The sequence below is a fragment of the Candida albicans genome, chromosome 5, assembly GCF_000182965.3.
Source record: "Candida albicans SC5314 chromosome 5, complete sequence".
Lineage (NCBI taxonomy): Eukaryota > Fungi > Ascomycota > Pichiomycetes > Serinales > Debaryomycetaceae > Candida > Candida albicans.
In genome coordinates, this window is record NC_032093.1 from 99,229 (window position 1) to 125,048 (window position 25,820).

The following is a 25,820-nucleotide window of genomic DNA, read 5'->3' on the forward strand; positions in this document are numbered from 1 at the left end:
ACTTAGAGAATGTATTTAGTTGATGTTTTTAGTACAACAGCACATTTTTTTTCTTCAGATTTGGCTCATAAATTATACCAAAAAAATGAAATAACTATATAGAATTACTGATTCCCAATTAACTAATGGCCAGATAGAACCCATTGATTGCTTTTGTTTTGTAACCAAATTTCTATATAGATTATGCATTTTGTTGGGTAAAATCAGGATCTAATGTATTACTGATTTCATTAAACCATGCAGACAAATCAAGGAGTTTCGATGAGTTGCCTCCCCCCCTCCCCTCTCGCTTCATTTTTACAACATCTCTTTCCCCCCCGCCCTGACCAAAGAGTTTTGGTCATAGGACAATTAAGTCAGGGGAACAATGACCACTGCTCAAAGTAGTGCGTGACCATACAATAAGAGCGTGTGAAGGTAAAAAAATTCTATTCACTTAACAGAACCCGCCTCTTAAACAGAACAAGTTTAGGAAATATGACAAATAAAAATAACAAAATGCCGAATCCGAACTTAGAGCAAGTATTACAACCGTTGTGATTGGTTAATGTGAACTAGCAAAATTGGCGATTTACGGCAGAAAATGGAAAAAGGAAGGAGAAAATTCATTTAAGCCTAATATTTCTGTTGTGGTGGTGGTTGTAATGGTAACCATCACACACAAAATAAATTAAAATTTACGTTCACAACCAAATCAAGCGAAAAATTTTCCACTCATTCTATGAATAATAGAATTGGCCGTTGTTGTTGTTTGTCTTTTAATTATGTATGCTTTTATTAATACAAGTAAAAGTTTGTCTTACAATGTAGGTTCCATTTTCTAGTAACGAAGATATTGGACTACGTATAAAGAAAAAAAAAACATACTCTATAAGTGTTTCGATACATGTCAAAAAAATTTTTTTTTCTTGGTATTGCGTTATAAAGTTCTATAATGTAAAGCATGTTAAAATGCAAATTAATTTTGTCCAACTTTACCCAAGAAAATTTTGATTGTTAACAAAGTCTAAGTCAAGTTAATTTGATTTTGATTTCGAAGATTTACATTGTTTAAAAGAGAAGCTTCAAAATATTTTTTTGTTTATTCTTTTCTTTAGGGGGAGAAAGAAAATCTTTTGGGGGAACGGAGGGAAAAGAAAGGGGGGATGGGCGGTTGATCGGTGTGTGGATATCAATATCCTTCCGCTTCCCACTGTTTTAACTTTTTAAAGTCAATATAAATTTAAATGAAGTTTTTAACAGGGAATTCTTTGACACATATACACACACACTCACACGCCCTCACATATATTATTAATCACGAATGAGCAAATTCTTTTTTTTTTGGTTTTGGTTTTGGTTTTGATTTTGTGGTTAAGAACTAAATCAAAACTAAAAAAATGTGAACGTTGTTGGTGGAAAATCCCAAAAAAGTGAAAAAATGACCCAATTTATGTCTGATCTCATAACATTGGGAATTCAATTAACCCTGGTTGTCAATTGGGAATAACGCGTCCTTAAAATTCGCCTTACCAACTGACTTTCGCCTCCAACTATCAACGACGCGGTTATCACAACCATCACCACCACAAACCATTCACCCACAATCCCCCCTAAACAGCAAAAGTACTTAAAAAGAGAGTATGCATAATCAAAAACAATAGAAAGTAAATTCTATTTCCTTTGTAGTTATTGTATATCTATATAATTGAGCACAATAGCAAAAAAAAAAAATTAAATAGCGTTAATTATGTGTGTCATGCATAATGCAATTGAGCTCGAACAATGAACTTCTTTTCAATTGGGAAAAACTAGAATGAACACTTGAACAAAATAAATTACACAGATACGTATGAAAATTGATTTCAAAACACCTGTTTTAATAATCAAACCGTTTTTTTTTCATTATTACTAATTTTTCTTTGTTTCTTTTTTTTTTCAATTTTGTCATTCCCACTATGAAGAGAAGTTCCACAAATACTAACATAAATCCAAGGATCGAGGCCTAATGTTTCAGATTTTAGTGGTAATACGTGCCGCCGACAGTCCGATTGTTCTACTTTTTTTTTCTGTTTCTTTGTCGCCTTATATTTTATCCTCGGCTCTCCCACCCCCATTCAGTCGCCTGGGAGAATAATGACAATATCTAGATGGTTAGAAACCTACGGTGCTAAATTGACTAAACACACCAACAGTTTATAAAGATGTGGAACAAAATCAACACATTCTATAATAGAAAAAGCAGACCAGATAATAATTGGCATTGACTTATCACAAACACCCATTATATCAATAATAGAACAAAAAAGAAAACCCAATAAAATTGTGTATCTGTTGTTATATATCAACAAGAGTAAATCAGAAAATCTTTAAAGGTTATTTCTTTATCCAGAAGGAAAAAGGGTAACAACTAGACAAAACTAAAAAAAAAAAAATCATTTAAAACTAAATCAGTTTTCCTTTTAAAAATGATTCAAATCAAATCAAATGTTTAGATTTTTCTTTTTCTCTTTTCTTTCTTACTCTCTCTTTCTCTGTTCAATTATTTAAAAAAGCTTACTTGTTATTAAAGAGATTTCAATTCCAATATACCATTTTCAAGTCATTCGGAAACAATTGCCCTAATCACAACAACTCTTTCACTACCTTTTGATTAGGTTTCTTTTTTGTCAATTAAAAGAAGTATTTTTTTGTTTTAGAAATTAATTTGAAATAGGAAAATTTTTTTTCTTTTTCTTTTCTTTTTCGCACCCTAGCAACCATCACACGCGCACCCTTCCAACGACACCAGATTGAGAATTTTGTCCTTCCACTCGCCCACCCGCCCAACACTCACCCAAATTCACCTAACCCACCTAAATCCACGTTAATACTTGCACACAAAAAGGAGTCAGAAAATAATAATAATCTTTTTGGTGTATTTTTTACCGAATTTAGTTTTAGTGTCGTTCTTACTATTATTGTCATTCGATTCAGTTGTGCCAGAGTCACAAACTAAAATTTCGACTTAAAATATTTATTACACAAAGCACCAACAAGAATTTACAAGACAACTACGACACATAATCCCATCACCCCCTCCCCATCAACAACATACTCACTTCGGCAGCAAAAAAAAAAGGTATACAGAAACAAATTTTTCAAATCCATACCATAAGAAACTTGATTCTTACAATAGTTTTTTTTGATCTGTAATTTAGTTATTTTCTTAATCAATTGGGTGGGAATTACTAATTATAACTTCACAAAACTTATTATTCTAATTATAATTACTAATAATTTTGTCTCCCCCTAGAAAGAAAAAATTTATTCTTTGATTTTATTTTTTTGAGTTTTCAACACTTCTTTTTTTTTAAACTTGATTTGATTTCATACATACACACTCACACTCACATACTACATATACATACATACACACATACACATACACAATTCAATTTTTTTGGCGTTAACCTTTCAAATTTCAATTTCAATTCCATCATTCCACCGTTCCTTCATTTTCAACTAAAACTACATTTTGTTGTCAAAGCCAAACAGTATTATCCTTCTGCATAATTTTTTGTTTTTGTTTTTCCTTTTTTTTCTACTTTTTGGTTCCATATTTCAAATTTCATCTTTTTCTTTTTTTGTTGTTTTTTTTGGCTTTTTATTTTCCACTAATTACAATCTAAAACTTAGACCCTTACCATTCAGTTACTATAATATTTACTAATTGTGTCAATTATTATATTATTTGATATTATTAACCATATCATTCACTCCATTTGAAACACTACCAAAAAAAGTCATAGTTATAACCAAAAGTCGCTTTGATATTTTAAAATTTCTACCACCTATTACCCACTTAATTGAAAAACTACCACTTTTTTCAGACAATTTGTTTTCATAAACCACACCCCAGCTACAACTACACATTAGAAATCTAAAGCACCATTTTTAACACATATTATGCCTCCAAAACAACCATCAAGATCAAGATCAAGATCCAGATCCAGAGTTCAAGAATTGATACTAAACCCAATATCCAATGAAAATGAAACTACCACAAGTAATTCTGTTCCTTCTAATGCACCAGAATCTAGACCAAATTCAACTACTAACAACAATGCTCCAATTGGAGAAAATAATAAACAGCAATTGACCAAAGTTGCAAATTTTGCAAACAACCCTCACCGGATAAAGTTATCAAATGCAGATATAAAAATAATTATGTTCTTTATCATCCAAATACGCCCATTCAAATACTTAGGAAATAGTGGTGTTACACAAGCAAATAAATGGGAGGAAATCCGGCACAAATTTATGGAATACAAAAGAAATCTGCACGAGACTAACTTTATCGTTCCAACGGTAAGAACGTTGCAGAAGCAACTCGCCACTGCAATCAAAAAAGCTGTTTGTAGAAGAGATTCTCAAAGAAGGAATGGCGTTCGAACTATACAATATCATGAGATTCCGGATTCATTGACAGAAATAAAAGAAGACACGCATTATCTGTATAATAATATTAGTATGGACAGTACATTTGCTGAACTAGAAACTGCTGTTTACGAATTACAAGAATTGAGTAACAAAATCAAGTATTTGAAAATTCAATCCAATAACTTTGTTGCTGCCACTATAAACACAGCTCCAGCACCAGAAGAAGAGCAAGATCCAGCACCTATAGAACGACAGGCTCAACAACAACAACAACAACCAGTAGAACAGCAACAGCAGCCAGTTAATCCACCACCAGTACAAGAAAATTCTACTACAACCACTTCAACATTCTACCCTAGCATTAGAAATATGATTCATTTAAATAGTGATGAAGAACCAAACTCTAACCTAACTGCTCGTACTCCAGCAACTTCTACACCCACTCCTTCTACTTCTACTGCTACTACTACTGCTACTACTGCTACTACTAGCAATAACCACATACCAGTAATAACTAGCCCAGTTCCAAGCTCTTCATCAAGACCAATACCAAACACTGCTGCCAATCAAACCGTTGTTGAAACTTTCTATACAAATCAACTTCATCAAACAATCACAGACCAATTAATCAGTTTTAGACAAGAATTGACAAGTAATAATGAAATTTTGGTTGAAAGAAACCATCAAGGTGCTGCATTAGGAGATTTATTAGATCAAAGAATTAAAAAATTAGAAACCACTCTAATTAAAACTAATAATCAATTCAAGAAAAAATTTGAAAAATTGACTACTGATCATTTCAATAAGATTAATAGCATCACAAATGAGTTTCTATTGGAACAAAAAGATTTAACTAGGCAAATTAAGCAGCTATTCAATCAAGATCCTCAAAATAATGAAAATTTACAACTGAGAATTACTAAAATTGAGGAATTGTATGAAAGTTTACTCAACAAAAGAAAATCACTGTGAACAGGGTTTTTTTTTAGTTACTTTTGTTGGAGATTGTTTGTATTTACAGTTGAAGCGATATGGTTTTTGGGGTAAAAGATGTTGGAAATTGACGAAAAAAATATAAAAGGTTATTATATTGTTGAGATTTTTAACCATTTTGGGTCTTGTTAGGTGTTTTTTTTTGTTAAAGGAATCCTATTTATGTACTATTAAAAAGATAAAAAAGTATTTGATTTTATTTTATTTGATTCATTGTTGCTTTTAGAATTATCATTGTTGGGGATTGGATATTTAATCCAATTATATTTGTATTACTACTTGGGAATCAATTCATTTATTAAAATCCGGAAAATAAAAGTTTTGCCGTTTTGTTTGTTTTTTCGTTTGCCTTTTTTTCTGATTATTGATGTTATATTATGTTTTTCATTGTTTTAAGTATTGCTTGGAATGGGAATATTCTATTTTGTTGGTATTTTTTCATGTTATAATGTTTTTTTTTTTTGCAATCATTATGTTCATTGTTCAAGTACAAATAGAGAGATATTTATCTTTATTCGAATGCTAACAAAGCTTCTTGGATGTATTTATTTTGTATTTTATATGTATATATACTCCTATTTCCATATCCTATATATTAGTTATCCTATTATAAATAAAATTTTATTTGTTTATTTGTTTGTTTGTTCTATATTAGTGGTTATCTGTAGTGGTGGACCAACTCTGTCTCTATGTAGGTGCTTAGGTGGTAATGTTTTCTTGGCTGAACAGAATATAGGGGTAATATTGGAATATAATTGTCTTTGTATCATACATTCAGGTGTAATTTCCAAAATCAACCAAACTAAAAGTAGCACTGAATGCACAACAATGCCATCAAGTAGTGAAAGCTCTCCCAGTAACTCAAACTTATCATGGCGGTAATTCAAAACGTTTTAATTAACTTTGACCACTAGGGAAAAAAAGGGGGGGTAGGACAAGAAAACCAGACAAGAAAAAAAAAGTCAACCAGTTGTCTAAATTCATTGTTGCAAAACTTCCAAAGATGTTTCCATCCATAATCATCACCTTATTTTCCATTTATCAGCTCATCTATTCATATAATGAACATACCATCAATTATTATCCACCCACGGAATTGGCCATTTCTGATGAAGAAATTGTAAATCGAGCTGTCCAAGAATTACACAATATCGATGCCGCCAACGACTTGAATGAATGTATGACATGTAAAACTCGTTTGCAAGTTGCCAAGTTTATTAGTTTAACCCGTCCTGATTTAGTGCCACAAATATTCTCCACTTGGTGTGTTGAATCTGGTTTTGATGAAATCCAATGTCATATGAATTACGGTTATCCCAGTGAAGATTACTGTACTATGGGTAATGACTTTACCAAGATGGTTAGCCTCATGAATCCATCAGGTTTGGATGGCGATTATTTCTGTTATTATCATGATAAAAACTGTGGGGTATTACCCGAGACTCCACTTGTTGACATGAGTAGATTGTGGCCACTGAAACCACGTAATTATTTACCGCCAGACAACAGTGGCGAGACCTTCCATGTATTGCACATAAGTGATATCAACCTCCAACCAGATTACAAAATGTTTGCTGAAGCCAATTGTACCCAAAGTTTATGTTGTTCCCCTCATTGTAGAAATTTGCAAGGTTCAGCTCCTAACTTTAATGAAAATTTAGAAGGTGGGTATTTTGATAGTAGCTATAGTAGAAACCATTTTGAAAAAGGATCATATATGGATATCACCAAAATCAAAAAACCGACTTGGAGACCAGCTCGACAATTTGGCGAATATAACTGTGATTCACCAGCGTTGTTATTAAACAGTACCATGCAAGGTATACGTGATTTGCATCAAAACCATCTTTCGTTTGAATTTGCATTATTCACTGGAGGGACAGTTGACCATTCTGACAGACTGTTTATGAGCAAAACAAAAAACATCATTTCCCAAGATACTAGTTATAGAATTCTTAAACATTATTTGGATACTGTTGACGTAATCCCGACTTTTGGTACAAGAGATATTTTCCCAATGAATCAATTGCCGCAAAAACATCTAACAGAAAATTCCAATTCGTACCAATGGCAATTTGATTTCTTAGCAGATCTCTGGTTGGAATTAGGATGGATTGATCATGAATCTTCCAAACAAGTTAGATATTCCCAAATTGGTTATTCACTAGTCACTTCTCGTGGTTTGAAAATCATTTGTTTAAACTCCAATGTTTGGAATGTGAAAAACTTGTATGCCTTTTGGGAAGTATTATCAATTGATTCATTTGGTATGTGGAAATTTCTTATCGAAGAATTGATTGAAAGTGAAAGAATACATCAACGAGTATGGATAGTTGCTCACTTGCCAACAAATCACCAATCATTGCCATTACCAACGAGAGTGTTTGCCCAAATTATCGAACGGTTTTCACCACAAGTGATTGCTGCCATATTTTTCGGCCACATTCAAGTTGATACATTTATGATTCAATATGGGGGTGATGGAACAGACACCAAGGAGTTGGAGAGTGCCATTAATCATGCCCTTGTTGGTCCTCTGATTAGTCCATATCTGGGAGTAAACCCTGCCTGGAGGTATTATGCCATAGACCTGAAAAGTTTTAGTGTGGTTAATTCCTTCACTTATTATACCAAATTAGATAACACATTCATCAATGATGGGGCTGAACCAGTGTGGGAATTCGGGTATTCTGCTCGAGATGTCTATGACCCTGAACAAATGTGGCCCATGGAATGGTGTTTAAATACTGAGTGGTGGCATCATGTCAGTGAAAAAATCAAACAAGTACCAGAAATGGATTTAATGTATCAACGATTGGATACTCGATGGTTTTCTCAAAATGAGTTGGATGGCAATAGTTATTGTAAAGTGACTAGTTTCACCATGGAAGCCAAAAAGCAGTGTATGTTAACTGGGGACCAAGATGATTATGTTGAACCCAAACAGCCTAATGATTATGTTCCGTTTATTCATGTTGGAAGTAAAGTTGAATATATTGATAAACAAGTGGCATATCCACCTGATGAAGAAGAGGAATCTGAGTCTGAAGAAGTTGACGAAGATTATCAACCAGGGAAAAAAATAGGCACAGGGGAAAACAATACTAATGTTGGTCAGGGTTTGAATGGTGGTGGTAATGGTGAGTCTGATGATGACAATAAAGTCAAAAAAACAGAAGGATTCACTGGGAATGAAAATGGTGAACAAAATTATACTGCTGCTAACAACGATGGTTCTCTTAGTTCAAGAATTCGAAGAAAACCACAGGGTAAATCTCTTGGCTTAAAAATTAGAAATCGGCACCGAATCCCTATTGCTCAATTGTGAAGGTGGTTGTTAATTTTTTATTTATTTTGCTAGGAAAAAAAAAAGAGTAAAAATTCTTTAGAATGAAATTATTTAGTAGTAGTAAGTAAGTATGTTGTGTATAACATAATTTAAGGTTAAGTATTCCATTTAAAAAATGGAATTAATTTTTAATTTTCGCAGGGAAAAAAAAAAGAAAAATAACGGTTTTGAGAACAAGTATGCATAAAGTATGTGTAATTACAAATTTCTATTTTCTTTGGGTAATAACAACCGATATAATTTTTTTCCATCATTCGCTTAATATGTAAAATGTACATATACGTTCCTCCTCTAAAACAACAAAAAATAAAAAATTATTAACATGGCCCTACAGTTGTATGTGAATTGATTCAACGTAATTACTGGTATAATTAAAATAAATATGTATAGAAGTAGTACTTGCATGTTTGTGACAGTTGGTCTGAATTTTGCCCCCCCCCCCCTCCTTGGTTTCTCCTTGCAGTTATTTAAAATACAAATATTCAACAGACGAGAAAAGAGTTCAAAGATGTGGACTTTTGGGGGAGGGGGAAAAGTGATACAAATAATGGACAGGGAAAATATAGTACATGAAGAGTTGAGGAGAGGGGAGACCTAATATATCACAATGATATAACTTTCTTGTTAATTGTTATTGTGTAAATGTGAAGAAGAAGAAGTTCCATTATTGTTTTGCATTTTCTTTTTATTGTGCGAATTATATTTACAATTCATTTTAGTTAAACAGAAAATTTTTTTTTTTTGACGATAATAATAATATGTTGGCTTGGCCTTGTTTTTCGGGGGTTTATCAAGAGTAACAAAATAATAGGGACCTGAAAAATATATGCAACTTTCACGAAAATTGACTATTTGATGCAGCATATTTTGTTAAACACAAATAAACTTGCATTGGGAGTCCCAACCTCTTTTTAAGTTACTCAAATACAGTTATAGACAAGTTATGGGGATAATTATTTTTAGCTCATTGTGAGTATTCAAACAATCAAATGTGTAGACTATATATACTGTGATTCCATAGTAGAGCCGGTGTGAGGGGATTGGACAGAAAAGTAGAGCATTCTCAAAGGAATTCCATACCAAGGACTGGATTTAAGAGAGCAATCAACAACAAGAGGAGGAGAGGGTTTGATCAATGTTTGCTATCCAATAGTTGAATCAAATGTATTGAGGGCAATGGAGTAATGAATTGGGATTAGAAAATATACAGGTGTGTTGGACAAATCCAGAACTCTAGTCAATAACTATCCAGCAGACACTAAAATTAGGCATTAACTTCACGATATTTCAAATCTACAAACTTCTGCCCCTCCAGAAAATACACCAAAAAGTTAAACCCACAAAGATAACAGTGAACAACTAATACAGAGTGAAACAGAGGTAGGCGCCAGAGTATTGTTATCTATCAATAGCAATTACAATAGCAATCAAATCCCAATCAATGAAATTACTAATAATAAGTTTGCTATTAGTTAGTTTTTTATTTTACGAAATTCTAAGCCGTCTATTTCAACCTAATTAGGAAAGTAAAAATTTCAATTGATTTTGTTTTTTTTTTTGTCTCTCTCGTCTCCTCTTTCTTTTTACCCCACACACACACACACATCTGATTTTTCCTGTGAGCTGCCAATGTCATGCATGCACACCAATTAACAAATCCTCACCAACCGTCTTCTATGACCACCATCACCACCTAAAAAAAAACTTATCATCTATTTCAATTTCAGTACTATTGCTCCATTGAATTCTAGCATGGACTTAACAAAATCACTTACAATTTCTTACAATTAAAAATTATTCTATCGTTTTTATTTTATTTATTTTTTTGTCATTATTATTTATTTTATAAATATATAGTCTAAAACACAAAGTCCATAAATCCATTAGTTGTAGCAGTAGTAGCAGCAGTACTAGCCGTTATTGGTATACTGTTAGCATTGTTAATTAATGAATTGATCATATCAACTTGTGCTAAAGTATTACCATTATCACTGTTGGTTTTTGTTATTTGTTGTAATTGTTGTTGTAATTTCTGTATTTGTTCTTGTTGTTGTTGTACAATCAGCACAATATCAAAATATTCTTGATATTGTCCTTGTTGTTGACTTTCAGTAGGAAGTATAGGCGACACAGCAGGACTAGTAGCCTGTTGTTGCTGTGGTTGTTGTTGTTGAGTGTTTGGAATCATTGATTGCCAATTCACTTCATTTTCCCATAAATCAAATTCACTAATCAAGAAATCATCTAATGATTCAACTGGTGATGGTAATCCAAATCCATCATTGGATAACAGTGGTTCCATTGGGGCAGCAGCAGCGGCAGCATAAGCATCATTTACTTGAGTTTTGCCATAGATATCGTACTCATTGATTGAATTTATTGAATTAGAAGTAGTCATTGGAGTAGCTGGTGCAACATTAGTAGGAAGAACCGGCACATTAATTAAATTAGCTTTAGTAACAGAACTTCCACTATTGCTAGATCTTCTTGATTTGGAAACAGTAATAGTAGCAGTGTTAGATTCAGATTCACTTGAAATATCAGATTGAACTGGTGATAAATCAACAAAAACAAAATCCTTTGGTTTACCTGGTTTGTTTTTTGGTCTTCTCAAAGGTGGTCTTTTGATAGTGAATTTTGAAGCAGCAGCAACAATTTTCAATGAATTGTTTAAACATTCAATTGATGAGCTTTGCATTGGTGATGAATTGTTGGTATTATTGTTGGCAGTAGCAGTGGTAGATGCAATTGATGAAGTAGAACATGATCTGTTAGATTTCAGAAGTATTGGGGAAGTTGTAGATTTATTTCCTGGTAAGCTATTGCTACGTTGATGAGTGTTTGGAGTTGATTTTCTAACTCTCCATAATTTTTTTCCATTAGCAGGTGGTAAGACTTTGATAGTTGATGCAGAAACCATTGTGTATAGATATGTTGTGGTGGGTATAAAGTGGGTATAAAGTAGGATATGGGTATAATAATAAATTTGTTTGACCAGCAAAGAAACAAAGGCAACGAGTAAGAAAAGGGTATTAATAAGTTATGATATAAGCGATAGGAATTGGATCCAAGGATATAAGTTTTTATCAGTTAAAGCACACACGAGTGATTGAGAAAGGGGGTATTATAATAGTTGATTGATAAAATAAAAAGTTGATATTATTAAAAATTCAAAATAAAAGGAAATAATAAATTTGAAATCTTGAAAAAAAGCAGGGAAATTCAATGAGTTTATATAATTGTCATTTGTCAAATGGAAAGAGGAAAATATTTTAGATTTAATCGATGATGAAGGTAGTTTTGATTTTGATGATAGTGGAAAAATAAATACAAAGACACAATATAGTATACGCAATTCAATGACTGCTAAATTAAAGAAGAGGAGTAAAAAAATATAAAATTGATTGACGTTTGGTTTGTGAAATTTAATTAGTTTTCCATATTAGTTTTTTTTTATTCATTGTGTAATATTTCATCAACACATGTACTAAAGGTTAAGTTACAAACATTAATAGGAAAGTGGATTTTGTTTAAATAGGTATTGTGTTCATTCTGCATCATTAGGATAAAGTATGTGAGAAGAGGAGAGACAATCTCACAAAACCAATTGCCCCTCTCCGAAATATAAAGGGAAAATTGAAAAAGTTTTCTGTTTTGTAACTCTACAATTTAGTTTTGTGTTTGATAAGCTAAATTCTTGTTTGCCCTTGTTGCATAAAAGCCTCAGGTGGGGCAGTTCCACTCAACAAAAAATTTTTTTTAGATTTCTTCTTCTTCCTCCACTAAATATAGGCGTGTCTAAAGTGTCAAAAAAGTATATATACTCTAGTTTTCTAAATGACTTTTGTTAAATAATGTTACATTTGCCTAATCAGGAAATAAATAAATGAATCCAATTAACTAATTAGGAAATATAACACAAAATCTCATCAACATCCCTACATCTATATCTAACATTATGATGATTTACTGTATATCTTCTCCCTCTCTCAAGCCCAAATATCAATATGAGAAACAGGGAGTCATTACTCCAATTTATTAGTGCAGACTCGCAAATATTGATATTTTCTCTGTTGCTTTCTTTACCCCTTGTTTTTTGTTCCGCCCATTTATTCTTTTCGATTCGGACTTCTCCACTTTTGTCTTGCATTTCATTTATTTATTCTTTCGGTTACATATTTTTTTTTCTGGTTTTATCGCAAATTATGATACTCCGTAGTTCCGCTAGCTTTTCTCTTGGTTGTATTCTGTCGGAAACCTCTGGCTAATTGTTATCTCTACAATTGTGTTGCTTTGTTTATGTTTCACAATCCTGTTGCCTTACTAGTTTTCCTTTCCTTTGCTTTGCCTTACCTTGACTTTTCTTTTTATTTTTGTATACGCAGCTTTTAGTAAATCTGTCATAGCTCATTAGATATTTCAATTACCCATCCTATTTAGGCAAGATAAACAAAATACTAAAATAAGAACTAAATTTAATTGCACTACTAAAAATATATTAATATCAAGAAGAAGCCTTTACGCAAATCTTGTTTTGTTAAGGATAAGAAGAGGCAATTGTTCTCAGATTACATGCTGTTGTTGTGTGAGTGAGCCTATTCTATTTTTTTTTTGCAATTACAGTATTGGTTTTGAACTTCAGTTTTTTTTCCGCTCCAATTGTTAGTTCATTTTCCGACAAACGTTTGAGTAATTCCTTTTGTGTTTGTGTTTATTTTTTTTACATTAATTCTCTTTCGTCAATTATGCACACACAATCTACACATATATCAGAAAATTATCCTCCGAAACGCCTTATTAATATTTGGACTGGTTGTAGCAATGGTGATGAATCGTTTATTTTTAATGTAGACTAACGAGAGAGGCGATTTTGAGTGTCCAGTTAAAGTTCACACACCAAGAACCGTCAACTGATGTTGATTTCTCAGTATATTCGTTGCAATTGCCAGTTCATTGTTGAATTGTTAGATTTTTTACAGTTTAATATTGTTGGTTATGTGATTTTCTCAAAAACAACAACAACCAGTGCCAATACCCAACAACCAACAAATACAATACAATACTAACAGCAATAGTCTAGGTTCAAGATAGTCTAATAGTAACAATGATTACATATATTCAATACCTGCAACTCACACATAGTAATTGACCCTCTATTGTTTATTAACCTTCATGTTTTTGTTTCATACTATCAATTGTTTGTGTGTCAACAATAGTTGTTAACTTTTGTGACAGGTTTATGTGTGCATAAAGTTTAAAGGAAAAGAATTGAATCAAAACACTGTTTGACATTGACCGGCTACCTAGTCCACTACACAAGTCTAACTATACAAACCACTGCCAATTTGCTCTATTGGCCGCACTCATGATTTTTCCTATTCCCTTTAAGGAGACTAATCAATTGAGTCACATAGACAACAATCAATTGTACAAGAATATGAAAAATTTGTGTCAACGGATAAACGGAAAATCTACCACGAGTTAATCAAGAGGTGGAGTAGGTGTATATGTGTGTGTGTAATATGCATAGTTTGAAGAATAGAATAATCACAAAACAATAATTAGCAATATTCCTTCTTATCGTCTAATCCTTCCTATTCATGCAAGTTTTGTCTAGCATTTGGTCAAGTACAATCTTGGTCGTTTATCTTTTTTTTACCCCAACTTTTTTACTGATTTTGTGTTGAAGATGGTTAATGTACCCTCAATTTACAATCTGAACCAAAGCTGTAAGTTACACGATTAGTACCAAAGTATACTGCTGAACCAATGCTACTAACCAACAACCTAAACAGGTCTACTCTTGATCTAATGAACAAGTTCCCTAAGTAGAGGTAAACTTGGTTTGGGATTACGGCTCCAATGGGACTGACGAAAGGGTCAAGCGGGGTATTCGTTTGGCGCAATCAAAAGTGCGGGGCAATATCGTCTGAGAGGGGGCGGGGCAGAAACACACATTTTTTAGCACTCGTACAAAATCATCATCCTTAGAAACTACTAACCAAGATGCTGCTAACCAATGGCTACATTTTAGTCCAATGGATCAGAATAAAAGTATGATACATATGAAAGAATAATTTGGTTTGTAGTGTTAGTTGTGGCTTTTGGTTAAAGATAGAATATTGGTTAGAATTATAAAACCCCAACTTAGCAAAAGATTACTTAACCTGAGCATTATAATTATTAATAAATTACTCCTTGCTCTTTTTTGCGCTTCTATTCTTAAAAACTTCTTCTTCTTTTTGATAACGCTCATAACATTTGTAATTTTAGAAATTCTATTGATCGCTGTTCACAATTGATTTCAAACAAACGTTTCATATCGAACCTTTTCCTCAATGGTTAATGATATCATAGGTATCGATACTTGTTTCAACAACTTTTAACAGTATCAAAGATAGCTTCCTACAAAGCCATGAAGAAAAAGGCTTAGAATACTGTTGATTATATTTTTTTTTTGTAGATCTTGGGATGTTAATCAATTACTTAAATTGGATATACAAACAATTGAACAAGATCATAAAAGGTAATCCATTCCTCTCCCCCTGAATAGTTTGCCAATAAAAGTATTGATATGCATATTTTTTTTCGAGGATCTGTTGTACATATACCATTGAACATGATGATGAAATTGAAGGTATTGCTTATCCTTCAACCCCCTGGTTCGTTTAACTGATAATAGAAATACATTCGCAAAATTTCAATTGAGAATGTTCAACTTCTTGGTATACCAATGTTATCTTTAAGCCTTGATATGTAGGAACCGACTGGAAAGATATTCTTGTTTCGCCAAGCTGCCTCCCTCATCGGTCGTTCAAAAGCACGTTAAGGAAATAAGATTTTTTTTTCCAAGCCACTCTGCGAGACTAAGCCAAAAATACTGCAAACGAGACAGAGAGGAGACACCTTACATTATCTCCCACTTCTTGCTTCAATCGTTATGTCTAAGCCTTGAAATAGAGATATTTGAATAGAATCCCAATCTCATCCGAACGATTTTATTAAATGAGGAGAGAGAAAAATTTCCAAAATGTTTTGTGTTGCTGTGAAATGGGATGATGAGTGGGGCAACCAGACAAGTGTTTGCGAGAATGTATTAAATGTAGTATACGCTGATGACTACTTAGAATTAGTACTTCTACAAGTTTCAATACATCATACATGATACAGAAATGATTATAGATTAATTAGTCAACACAATTAGTAATTTCGTTAGCCTCTATTGCATTTGCCTAATTAGGAAAAGAACTAAATATTAAAACAATTTCTCTTTAGTCTAATTCATTTTTTTTCCCTTTCATTCATTCAATTCCCATCTTTAATTGCCATTTACACAAAACACTTTTTCCATTCTAACGCTGTTATCGTTCACATTTTTTTTTGGTCTTGTTCTTTTGCATCCCTTGTTTTATAATATCAATGGGGGAAATGTACGTCATAAATGATATCTCTTCAATACTGTTCAGATTGTACAATTGCGAAATCTGTACGCAACTGTCATATTACAAAAAATAGAAGTTCGGAATTCTGTTAATTGTATTACAATCTTCTCTTTATCATCAAATCAACACTCTCGTGCAATATTTTTCCTTGAAATCTTGGCAATTTCATTATTCCTGAGATATATTATATGCATAATTAAATTGACAATCTTTGCCGTACACACACACCAATATATATATTTAGCAGCAATGTAATGTAAGTTGTAATAAATTAGAGTACAACAATTTTTCCACTTCCGCTGTCGTCACCACTAGTATTATTGTGGTTACTTAATTAGTTAAGTTAATTAAATAACAACAATAACAAAATTGGACTAAAGAGGAAATAAATCCTGTATATGAATACAATTGGCTATGTTCAGTTTATAATGGTAGTAAAGACTAGAACTAGAGTTAAATTTTAGGTTTAACAATAGGGATCGACAAAGATTTGCATTAATGAAATCTAATATTTGAATTGACTATTGGGAAATTGAATAACCTTATATTTAAAAAATGAATAAAAAAAAGGTTTCCTTCCAAAAAGTCTAAATTTGGAAGCAACTAATTGACTTTATATTAGAGTTCATTGGTGTAAACTTCAAAATATTTTACGAAATAAATTAAATTCTATCATATATAAAGATAAAGGGGAACGGAAAGCTGTGGATATAAACACTCTTTGGATGCATATACTTTTGCAATCAAAAGCTAAATATCCCGTTAGCTAGATTTATCGATCTCTCTATATGTGTAAGGAGATGCCCGTTTGGTGATCAAGTTTGTGTATGTGGGTGATTTGGGGGCAATTGATAACAAAGGAATAAAACTCTTTACCTGTATATAAGCTAGACATATTACCCCACATTTCAATTTTCATGTACTAAAAAAAAAACAAGTTCAACAACTTAAAAAAGAAAGTGTGTACTGACATGACATAGTCTTATCAACATAGATTTCTATATTTCCATTCTTTATGCTTTCATTGCTTTGACCAAAGTGTTGCTACAAAAATATGGCAACAATTAACGGTGCTACTTGGTTATGATTAGTATGTGTAAATGCAATCAATTTATCTAATAATTATTGTATTATTCCTATTATTACAATCACAATAGGAACTGGTTAGATACAAAAATCTTTGGTGATGATGTCAATAGTTATGTGATAATCTACATGATTTTTTTGGAGGGAACAGCACCAACGATAGAAAAAGAAGAAAAAAAAAGTAACGACAAGTTTGTGTTTGGTTTGATCCTTACCTGTAGGGCGGAGCGGGGTAAATTTCCTTCAACACTAAACCAACATCAAGCAAAAAAAAAATTAAGGCTTGCCCCACCATCATAATTTTACTTTCCCTTTTTGTAACCTTATTTTTTTTTGGTACTGTACAGTCTGTACCTTTTAGTCGTTGACTTTTACTCCTCTTTTAAACAATACTTTTTTTTACCCCCAGTCCCCCACTAACATCAACCTCTTACTAGTAAGAGGTTTACTGTGACTATTACTATTGTTAGGTAGTCTATCTGCTTCTCTTAGTTATTGTTAAGCTCTAGCTAATTAGTAAACTAGTGTTAATGTCTTGTGAAATTTATAACCCTGCCCCTCCCCCTTAATCTTAGAAGAAGAATCAAGAGAATGGGTTTGAGTTCTTGCCGAGGAATCACTACTCGTAGGGAATTGTTCATTACTTGAATTTAGTAGTAGTATCGATGGTTGACAAACTAGGAGCACTAATAGTAATTTTATAATTTTTGTCTTTTCTTTCTTTTTTATCACTAGCAATACTACTATTGCTTATTTTTTTTATTCCCCCAACATTCAAGTTAAGACTTCAGATGATCGCTATTCCATAAACAAGCTCGAGTTGGATAATACGTGAATGAACGTTTAGATAACTCGTAAAATATCAAAAGAAATACCTCCATCAAGAAACTAAAAAGAAAGAAAAACCTTAATCAGAATTTCTTTACTATGAGAGCACAATTTCTTGGTCCTCTTTCTTTTTCCTTCTGGTTCTGATAGGGTGCTGTTTCATAGATTATTACTATCATTATATTATTGTCAAAAACAATGAATCTACTGTTTTTGTTTATCGTTAGTGGGTGAAACTTTAAAATGATACTATCAAAGAAAAGAACGCTCCACAACCCTAGGTGATTGATTTAATAGCGTGAATAACCGTTAGATTTTCACCCATCACAGTTGTCATAACAATTATGATCCATATGTGGAGTAAATCAAAGAAGGAGAAGAAAAAAAAGAGGGTCAAACTAAATGGTGAAAGTGGAGTAACTATTGAAAACTCTTGGTTTTGGGTTTTGGGTTGTTGGTTGAGGTTATGAAACATGAGTTGGTTACGAAAGAATAGAGTTAAGGCGGCCAATGAAAAAAAACTGGAAAATTCCATATTTAAAAGAGAACTAAACTTTAAATCAATGCTTCCATTGAAAAAAGCTTATGACAATAGAAGAAAGGAAGGAAAAGCTTAAAACTTCATCATTCATGAATTACGAAGAGGCAAGATAGTAACTAAGTCTAAAGTATTGACATTAGTAAGACATGTGGTAGGTTTATTAATTTCATATTCATAACCATCATGCGCTTGATGTTTATTATGTTATCGTTATCGTTTTTTTTACAGTAAAGTTTTTTGCATTGTTACAAGCTCAGTAGTAACATGATACAACATCAAACCAACGGTTTCTCATTGTATGAAGTTTGACAGAATTGTTAGTGAAGTGATTATATTTGAACCGTTTCAGTATTCTGATAAAGTCTTTGGTAGCAAGTTCATAAATTGGAAAAACACATTTCGATACAGCTTGTATTGTTGCAACTTTATCAACGGTTGGGGTCATATTCTGATTCACAAACATGTTATTGTTATCCAAGCTTATAGCTAACATATTGACTATTTGATTGCTATTGAAGAAAACTCCAACCAAAGAAAATTCCTATAGCAAATTTCACTAATCTACAAGGCACATAGTATATTGTATAAGTGTGGTGTTAATGGTTGTGGAAAGGAGTTGTGAAAATTCTTTTAAAGAACATTTAATTAATGTTTGACTTTTACCACTTGATACAGATAAACTCCATATCTGAATTGCCCCTCATCTAATTAGGTATAAGATCAACATACAGGATAAATTCCTTAATTGGTTAATGAGATTAGAATTTATAATTTATTTTGTGACTTTCATAAATGTACAGCAACTAAAATGCAATTTACATTCAGTTTCTGCATAATGTATTAAACAAATCTAATTTTAATGCATTTGACATTACTTGCCTAATTAGGATAGTTAATAGTCAATGTAAACAAAATCTATTAACCATCATCACCACCCCTTCAGAAATCTAAAAATCAATTTACAAAAAGGAAAGCAATAATGATAACAATAGGGGCTTCTATTAACTGTACATTCATTGCTCTCAATATGTCAAATTTATGGCTCTTGCATGTTCTTGTAATATTGAATCTGCTTGTCCTTGTTGTTCGATTTGACTTCCATGAATCTAAGAACAAAATTAGATAACTAGAAAGCAACAGTATTATTGTTTGATACCTGTTACTTCATATTCTTTTTTGCTCTGAAGTTGAGTATTTGTATTATCGTCTTTGTATCTTTACAAATATCCTACACTAGTGCGGTTATGCTATCATTGTTGAGTGGAATTTACAGAATTTGTGTTGTAATCAAGAACATAACCATAACCTAGAAATAAATTTAATCTCTGAAGAAAACTATACCAATAAATCACAAAATGACTTTTTTGTTTTATCAATCTTTATGAAATACTGTTACAGCAAAGTGAAAAACTACCAGTTACAATGATGTCTAACTTCTTGAGTCATAACCTCATAATCCTAGATCTCTTGAAGATGTTTATTTGTATGGCATCAAAAATTTTGTAGATTATTGGTTTGTATATTTCATCCATAAATCAGTAACCCTTTCAAAGCGCAAACTTGCAAGTATACCATTGTTGCCTTCCATATTACAAATGAGCTGTTGGCTACTCTTTTTATTTGAATTACGTAACACACTCTCCAAAGTATATAAACCAGCTGGACATCCGGTTATGTGTAGATAAATTGAAGAATTTCAAGTTGCTGCTTTTGTAACGGTATTACCACAAGTTTTTTTTTTTTTCGGTCTGGTCCCCTCCAAGTCATTATAATTGTATTTGTATCACTACTGGAATTGCCCAACAATATTGAATGCCTTATGGACTTATCTCTCTAGCAATGGATAGAAAATGCCCATTCAATTAATATATGAGTTGAAGATTGTATATCGTTGGATTTGAACCTAATGAAAACCTGATTTCTCCTCGAGTTGTATCTAGTTCTTGGCCAGTAGGTTTTAGTTACACTAGTTTTCAACAAGAAAGAAGTTGACCCTACTCTCTATATTCACTATCATTATGCTAATAAAGTATTCTTCCAGGTATACATAACAGAACAGCTTCATATTTAAAAGGGGGGGTCAAGGCAAGCAAGTAGCAATTTTTTCTCTTCTCATTTTGTGATTGTTTTTAAAAATTCCATTGACTAAAATATTTATTTAGCCTGAAGTTGTAATAGTTACTATGGATACCAGCTAATTTGTGTTACCTGCCTGGTTTATGTCTAATACAAGTGAGACATCAATATTGAAAAGTAACTAACAATATTTTTAGATTTTTAAAACTCATATGTTCATCTGCCTGTACTAGTCGACTCTTCATTTTTAGTGAACTTTACACATTTAGTTTCAATTCTCTTTGCGAATGTAGAGAAATGTTATTTTTGACTTAATTTCTATTGAACTAGTGGTAGGAGGAGTAATTGATGAAAAATCAGAAGCACTGATCCGCCTTATGATTAATGGAAACTTGCTTTTTATCTTTCGGTATTGATTTTTTAAATTACTTGCATTAATTACTTGCATGAATGAAATTCCTGGCAAAACTCTTTTCCTTTAATAGTAAAATCCCAGTGCTCTTCTCAAATGTTCTTTCTTTTGTTGTTGTATAACTTTGCATAATTAGCAATGCAGTATGTAAGAAGTAAAAGCCATGAAAAAATCTTCAAAAAAACTTTCCATATCAGTGATGTAGAGCAAAAAACGAGAGCACTGCTTACTCCATGACATCTCGAGGATTAGAAACCTTCTGACACATGGGATTTAAAGTGAAGAGGAGAATCATATCAAGTGTTACTTGATTTCCAAAATAATCAATAATTGATAGATGGTGGGGCAATTTACATCTCCAATTCTCGGTGTCAATAGTTATCCCGATGCTTACATGATACAGCACAACATGCATATCCAGATGCCTAAAAAGTATGCTTGACTAGGCATTTTGGCATTATGCTTAATAAGAAATTATAAAGCAAATTGTATTTTGTGTGTTTGAATAAGTGGAGTAATTAAAGAAAGTGGGGCAGTCAGTAGAATGGACGATAAGAGAAGCAATCAATGGAATTAATGCACGTAATTTAGCTAAAGTTTTTTTTTACTTTTTCTTCTCCACAATCTGGGGAAATTGAATTTTTTTTGATTTGAAAAATGAAAAATGAAAGTTCTAATCCTTTAGTCCCCCATACGAGGCAAATAGGAGGATATCCAAATATTAGAATGGGGCTGGAAATTAGTCTTTTTTTCAAGAGGGAAAATAATTAAGAATAACCAGTATTATACTAAGTTAATGTTTGATACTTTTATACTACAAACCAATAAATCGAAACAAACTCAATGATGAGGTTTGCCAGAGGTCTCTGGATAATCGCATTACAACTGAAACTGAACTACAAAGAATGTGGTTTATATGAAAACTGTCTCCAAATACTCTATGTACATTAAATTTTATAATCTGGTACCAATGTACCACCTGTTTTCCAAAGTGAAATATGATGCCTGGAATTCTTTTTGATTGAGATCCCACTTGATAAAGCATAGGTTTCAATTGCACTCTCTATACTTGCAAACCTACCAATGACACATTTCTTGGATAAACCAATACAAATCCCACGACTAAACAGATTTCATCAAACCGATTACTCTCCTCTCTTGCTTGACCCGTTCAATCAATCTTTATTATTCTGATTTTCATCAAGTGATTTATTTTTCTCATCTAATAATTTCTGAATCCGTTGTTTAGCTTCAGGTTTCAAATCTAATGTCAATTCTTCTGACATTTTCATAGAAATCCCCGTTTGATTCTCACGTTTACGTCGTTCAATTTCTTCTGGTGAATGAGGAGTATATTTAACAAATTGGAAATCACTACCGGTTTTATAAGTAACATAACCTCCTAATAAAATGGCAATTGTACCCACTATGATTTTATGTGACATTGGTGCTCCCTGTGCAGATGAAGCAGCTGCTGATGGTGATAATTTCGGGGGCATATTAATGTGTTAAGCTGTCGCAGAGTCGTTCAAAATAATAAAATGGACAAGCTTTGGTGATTGTCAGACGTTTCCAGCTCTGTATTGAAATAATTCTTGGTTAATTCCATTTGATTCTATAATCGCATCTTCCTAGAGCTTTTACAAAATTTTTGATGTTAATCACACGACCATGACTTTTGGTTGAGCATTTTTCTATGAGTGAATTAAGAGGGGGCGAAATTTTGGTGGAAGGAAAAAGAAGAATAGTGAGTACTTTGAACCACAGTATTATCAAATCTTTATCTGGAAAATACATCTGTAGATAAAGTTACCTGGTGTGTTGTTTGATTGATTATCTGAGTCACACCTTTATTATTAGCTGATTGTTTATATCACAAAAAATCTACTTAAATCCTACATACTTCAACCATCATAGTTGTTTCAAAAAAAAAATGGCAGCATTACCTAAGAGAATCATTAAAGAAACTGAACGTTTAGTCAGTGATCCAGTCCCTGGAATAATTGCCACTCCATCAGAAGACAATCTTCGATATTTTGAAGTAACAATAATCGGTCCTAATCAATCACCTTATGCCAAGGGGAAATTCAAATTGGAATTATATTTACCAGATGATTATCCCATGTGTGCTCCAAAAGTTCGATTCTTGACAAAAATTTATCATCCGAATATTGATAAATTAGGAAGAATTTGTTTGGATGTGTTGAAAGATAATTGGTCACCCGCATTACAAATTAGAACGATATTATTGAGTATTCAAGCATTATTAGGGGCCCCAAACCCAGATGATCCTTTGGCTAATGATGTGGCTCAAGATTGGAAACTGGATGAAAAGAAAGCTATTGAAGTTGCTAAAGAATGGACAGCCAAATATGCCATTGATGAAACTGAAAAGACAAATGACGATAAAGATGAATCTACTACTAAAGAACTGACCCAATAAATTAGGTGTATTTGGAAAGCGATAAGAGATTTAGTATATTTGCAAGTAGTGTTAGTGATACTAGATTATGTTTGTTTATGTGTAAATCTAATTGAGGAAAAAGATTAGTTTAGTTTTGTTGTAAATAACTTGCAGAATTGGGTTCCATCCTGTAAGGCAATATTCTTCTGTTGAGATCAGCACTAATTCACAGTTGAAGGGAACTATCCCAACTCGTAACCACAAGCCCAGTTCACCCTAAAGAGTGGTAGTTTAATTAGTAAGTAATAAAAGGAGTGATTAAAAAAGGGTCTAAGGTAAGCTGTGGGAATTAGTACAGCAAGCAAAAGAAGCCTGCCTGGAGCTGTTTACCCTATATTTATTTTATTCTCCACAAATAGGAAGAAACAATAAATTGCGTGTTATCCCTAATATAAACACTCCTTTTGTTTTGAAGTAGCAGATGTTCCTCTTATGTTTGAAATTGTAGGTAGGACTGGCAATATCATTATACATTTGCTATCCATTTAGGACAATTTGATGCAAAAACAAGCCACAACAATAATACGAACTACTGTACTCTTCTTTAATTGGTTGGACGTGTGAGGTCCATAGATATACGGAGATATCATTCATCGCTGGATAAGATACAAAATCGTGAGTTACTTGGGATCACGACACAAAACATTTTTTTTTCTTCGACGAATTTTCCAATTATTACACTAAATCGGGTATTACTAGTTATATATCCCTTTCAAATTCCATATAACTTGATCTTTGAAAATGAGTAAGAACCTACCGTGACAAATATAAAAGGTATATTTCAGATCATCTCTCTGGATGAATTACAAATCTGTAATCTGCATTAACGAACCTTGCTAAAGCGAATATTATTTTTCAATTAAAAAAAAAAACGGAGAACCAAAAAAGAAAAGAATACCCGAGATCTTTCCGATTCGATTTTTTTAGTGCGGTCCTTTTTTTTTTCAGGTTTATTCATCTATTCATCACTTGCTATGATGGTTTTAACTATTTATGCTGACCGTTTTTTTTGCTTCCAAATCCAATTTACTGGCTGACCTTTTAGAGCTTAGCTTGACTCAATATGGGCAAGTACAAAGTATTTTTAGTCTAGGGTGTAACTCTAATGTAATTTGCTATGGTATATCCGGAATAAATTCTTGTCATCTCCGAGCACTATATCCGTGTTACCCATAATCTAGGCGGACACAGACACACACATATGCTATTTATATCTTCGTACTGTACCCGCTTTCCATGTTTATAACCAACATAGTCCTATCTTGGTTTCTGCGAGTGGACTGGTTATCCTGGTGTAGGGTATAGCCTACATTTACTCTTAACCACTTCACGCTAAGCTAGGACGGAAACCTTAATTAAACCTTTTTAGATACTGTACCAAGACAATAAGCTACTAAACAAACAAAGAACGATTTGGAGCCCGTGTAGTACAATATAATTGCGCCGAGATGGGGCCAGAGTTTATTAGGCGGTGTTTCACATTCCTTCAATTCCGTATAAAAATGACTTGGCGTTTGTATTGGTAGAGTTTATGTTATCATGTATTAGAAACCCCAGTAGGATATGAAGCGAAGAGGGGAAGCCTATAAGAGTATATAAACTACATAAGCAATACATATTGCAAATTACTGAGTAATTAGTAATCATTGCTAAAGATTAAGGATTTGTATGTGTGTGTGCGTGGATATATATCTTCTGTGTAGATTTGTGGTATCGGCTATAAATAGGGATCACGTAGTGCATTTTAAATGGTCAAAGATTTACAAAAATAACTCAAAACAAGAAAAGAAAAGAAAATTTTTTCTCATAGATAATTTTACATAATAAAACTTAAACTTAGTAACACACTTACTCATACATACACACATACACGCTAAACAATAGGGAAAAATTATTACTAAGTTGATTTAGATTTTTGATTTGTTTGTCCTCCTCCTGCTCCTCCTTACAAATTCTTACAACCAAATTTTTTCTTTTACTTCTTTATTCTATTTTTTTTTTTTTATTCATTTACCCACTTCATTTCATTTCCCATTTAAAGCCATATCTGTATTATTAATAACATTTACAGAGTCAAGTAACTCCAATTCCTTAACTTCATTTGCTAGCTACTATCTCCAAGCTATTGCACTGCTACTCTCAATTATAGTCTAGTGGTTGCCATATTTTTCTTATTTTTTTATTTTTTTTTTTTGCACGTTTGGGTATAATTTTCCAACAAATCAAAT

At 32.5% G+C, this 25,820-nt stretch overlaps 5 protein-coding genes across 5 annotated transcripts; 3 read left to right on the plus strand and 2 right to left on the minus strand. All coding sequences in view use genetic code 12, as the record gives it.

Moving 5' to 3' along the window:
- Positions 1-3,927: 3,927 nt before the first annotated feature.
- Positions 3,928-5,373, plus strand: CAALFM_C500510WA (uncharacterized protein; the record flags this gene model as incomplete). Its single annotated transcript, XM_711684.1, has 1 exon — positions 3,928-5,373. The coding sequence occupies one exon, from the start codon at positions 3,928-3,930 to the stop codon at positions 5,371-5,373; it is 1,446 nt and encodes a 481-aa protein (XP_716777.1).
- A 1,024-nt stretch (positions 5,374-6,397) lies between these two features.
- CAALFM_C500530WA (uncharacterized protein) lies at positions 6,398-8,722 on the plus strand (the record flags this gene model as incomplete). The annotated part of the gene is made up of 1 exon (XM_711682.1): positions 6,398-8,722. The coding sequence occupies one exon, from the start codon at positions 6,398-6,400 to the stop codon at positions 8,720-8,722; it is 2,325 nt and encodes a 774-aa protein (XP_716775.1).
- Positions 8,723-10,601: 1,879 nt separating this feature from the next.
- Positions 10,602-11,663, minus strand: AGA1 (Aga1p; the record flags this gene model as incomplete). Its single annotated transcript, XM_711681.2, has 1 exon — positions 10,602-11,663. The coding sequence occupies one exon, from the start codon at positions 11,661-11,663 to the stop codon at positions 10,602-10,604; it is 1,062 nt and encodes a 353-aa protein (XP_716774.2).
- A 10,640-nt stretch (positions 11,664-22,303) lies between these two features.
- Positions 22,304-22,627, minus strand: CAALFM_C500550CA (uncharacterized protein; the record flags this gene model as incomplete). The annotated part of the gene is made up of 1 exon (XM_705041.2): positions 22,304-22,627. One exon carries the CDS (start codon positions 22,625-22,627, stop codon positions 22,304-22,306), a length of 324 nt encoding a protein of 107 aa, XP_710133.2.
- Positions 22,628-23,061: 434 nt separating this feature from the next.
- Positions 23,062-23,571, plus strand: CAALFM_C500560WA (E2 ubiquitin-conjugating protein; the record flags this gene model as incomplete). Its single annotated transcript, XM_705042.2, has 1 exon — positions 23,062-23,571. One exon carries the CDS (start codon positions 23,062-23,064, stop codon positions 23,569-23,571), a length of 510 nt encoding a protein of 169 aa, XP_710134.2.
- Positions 23,572-25,820: the final 2,249 nt, after the last annotated feature.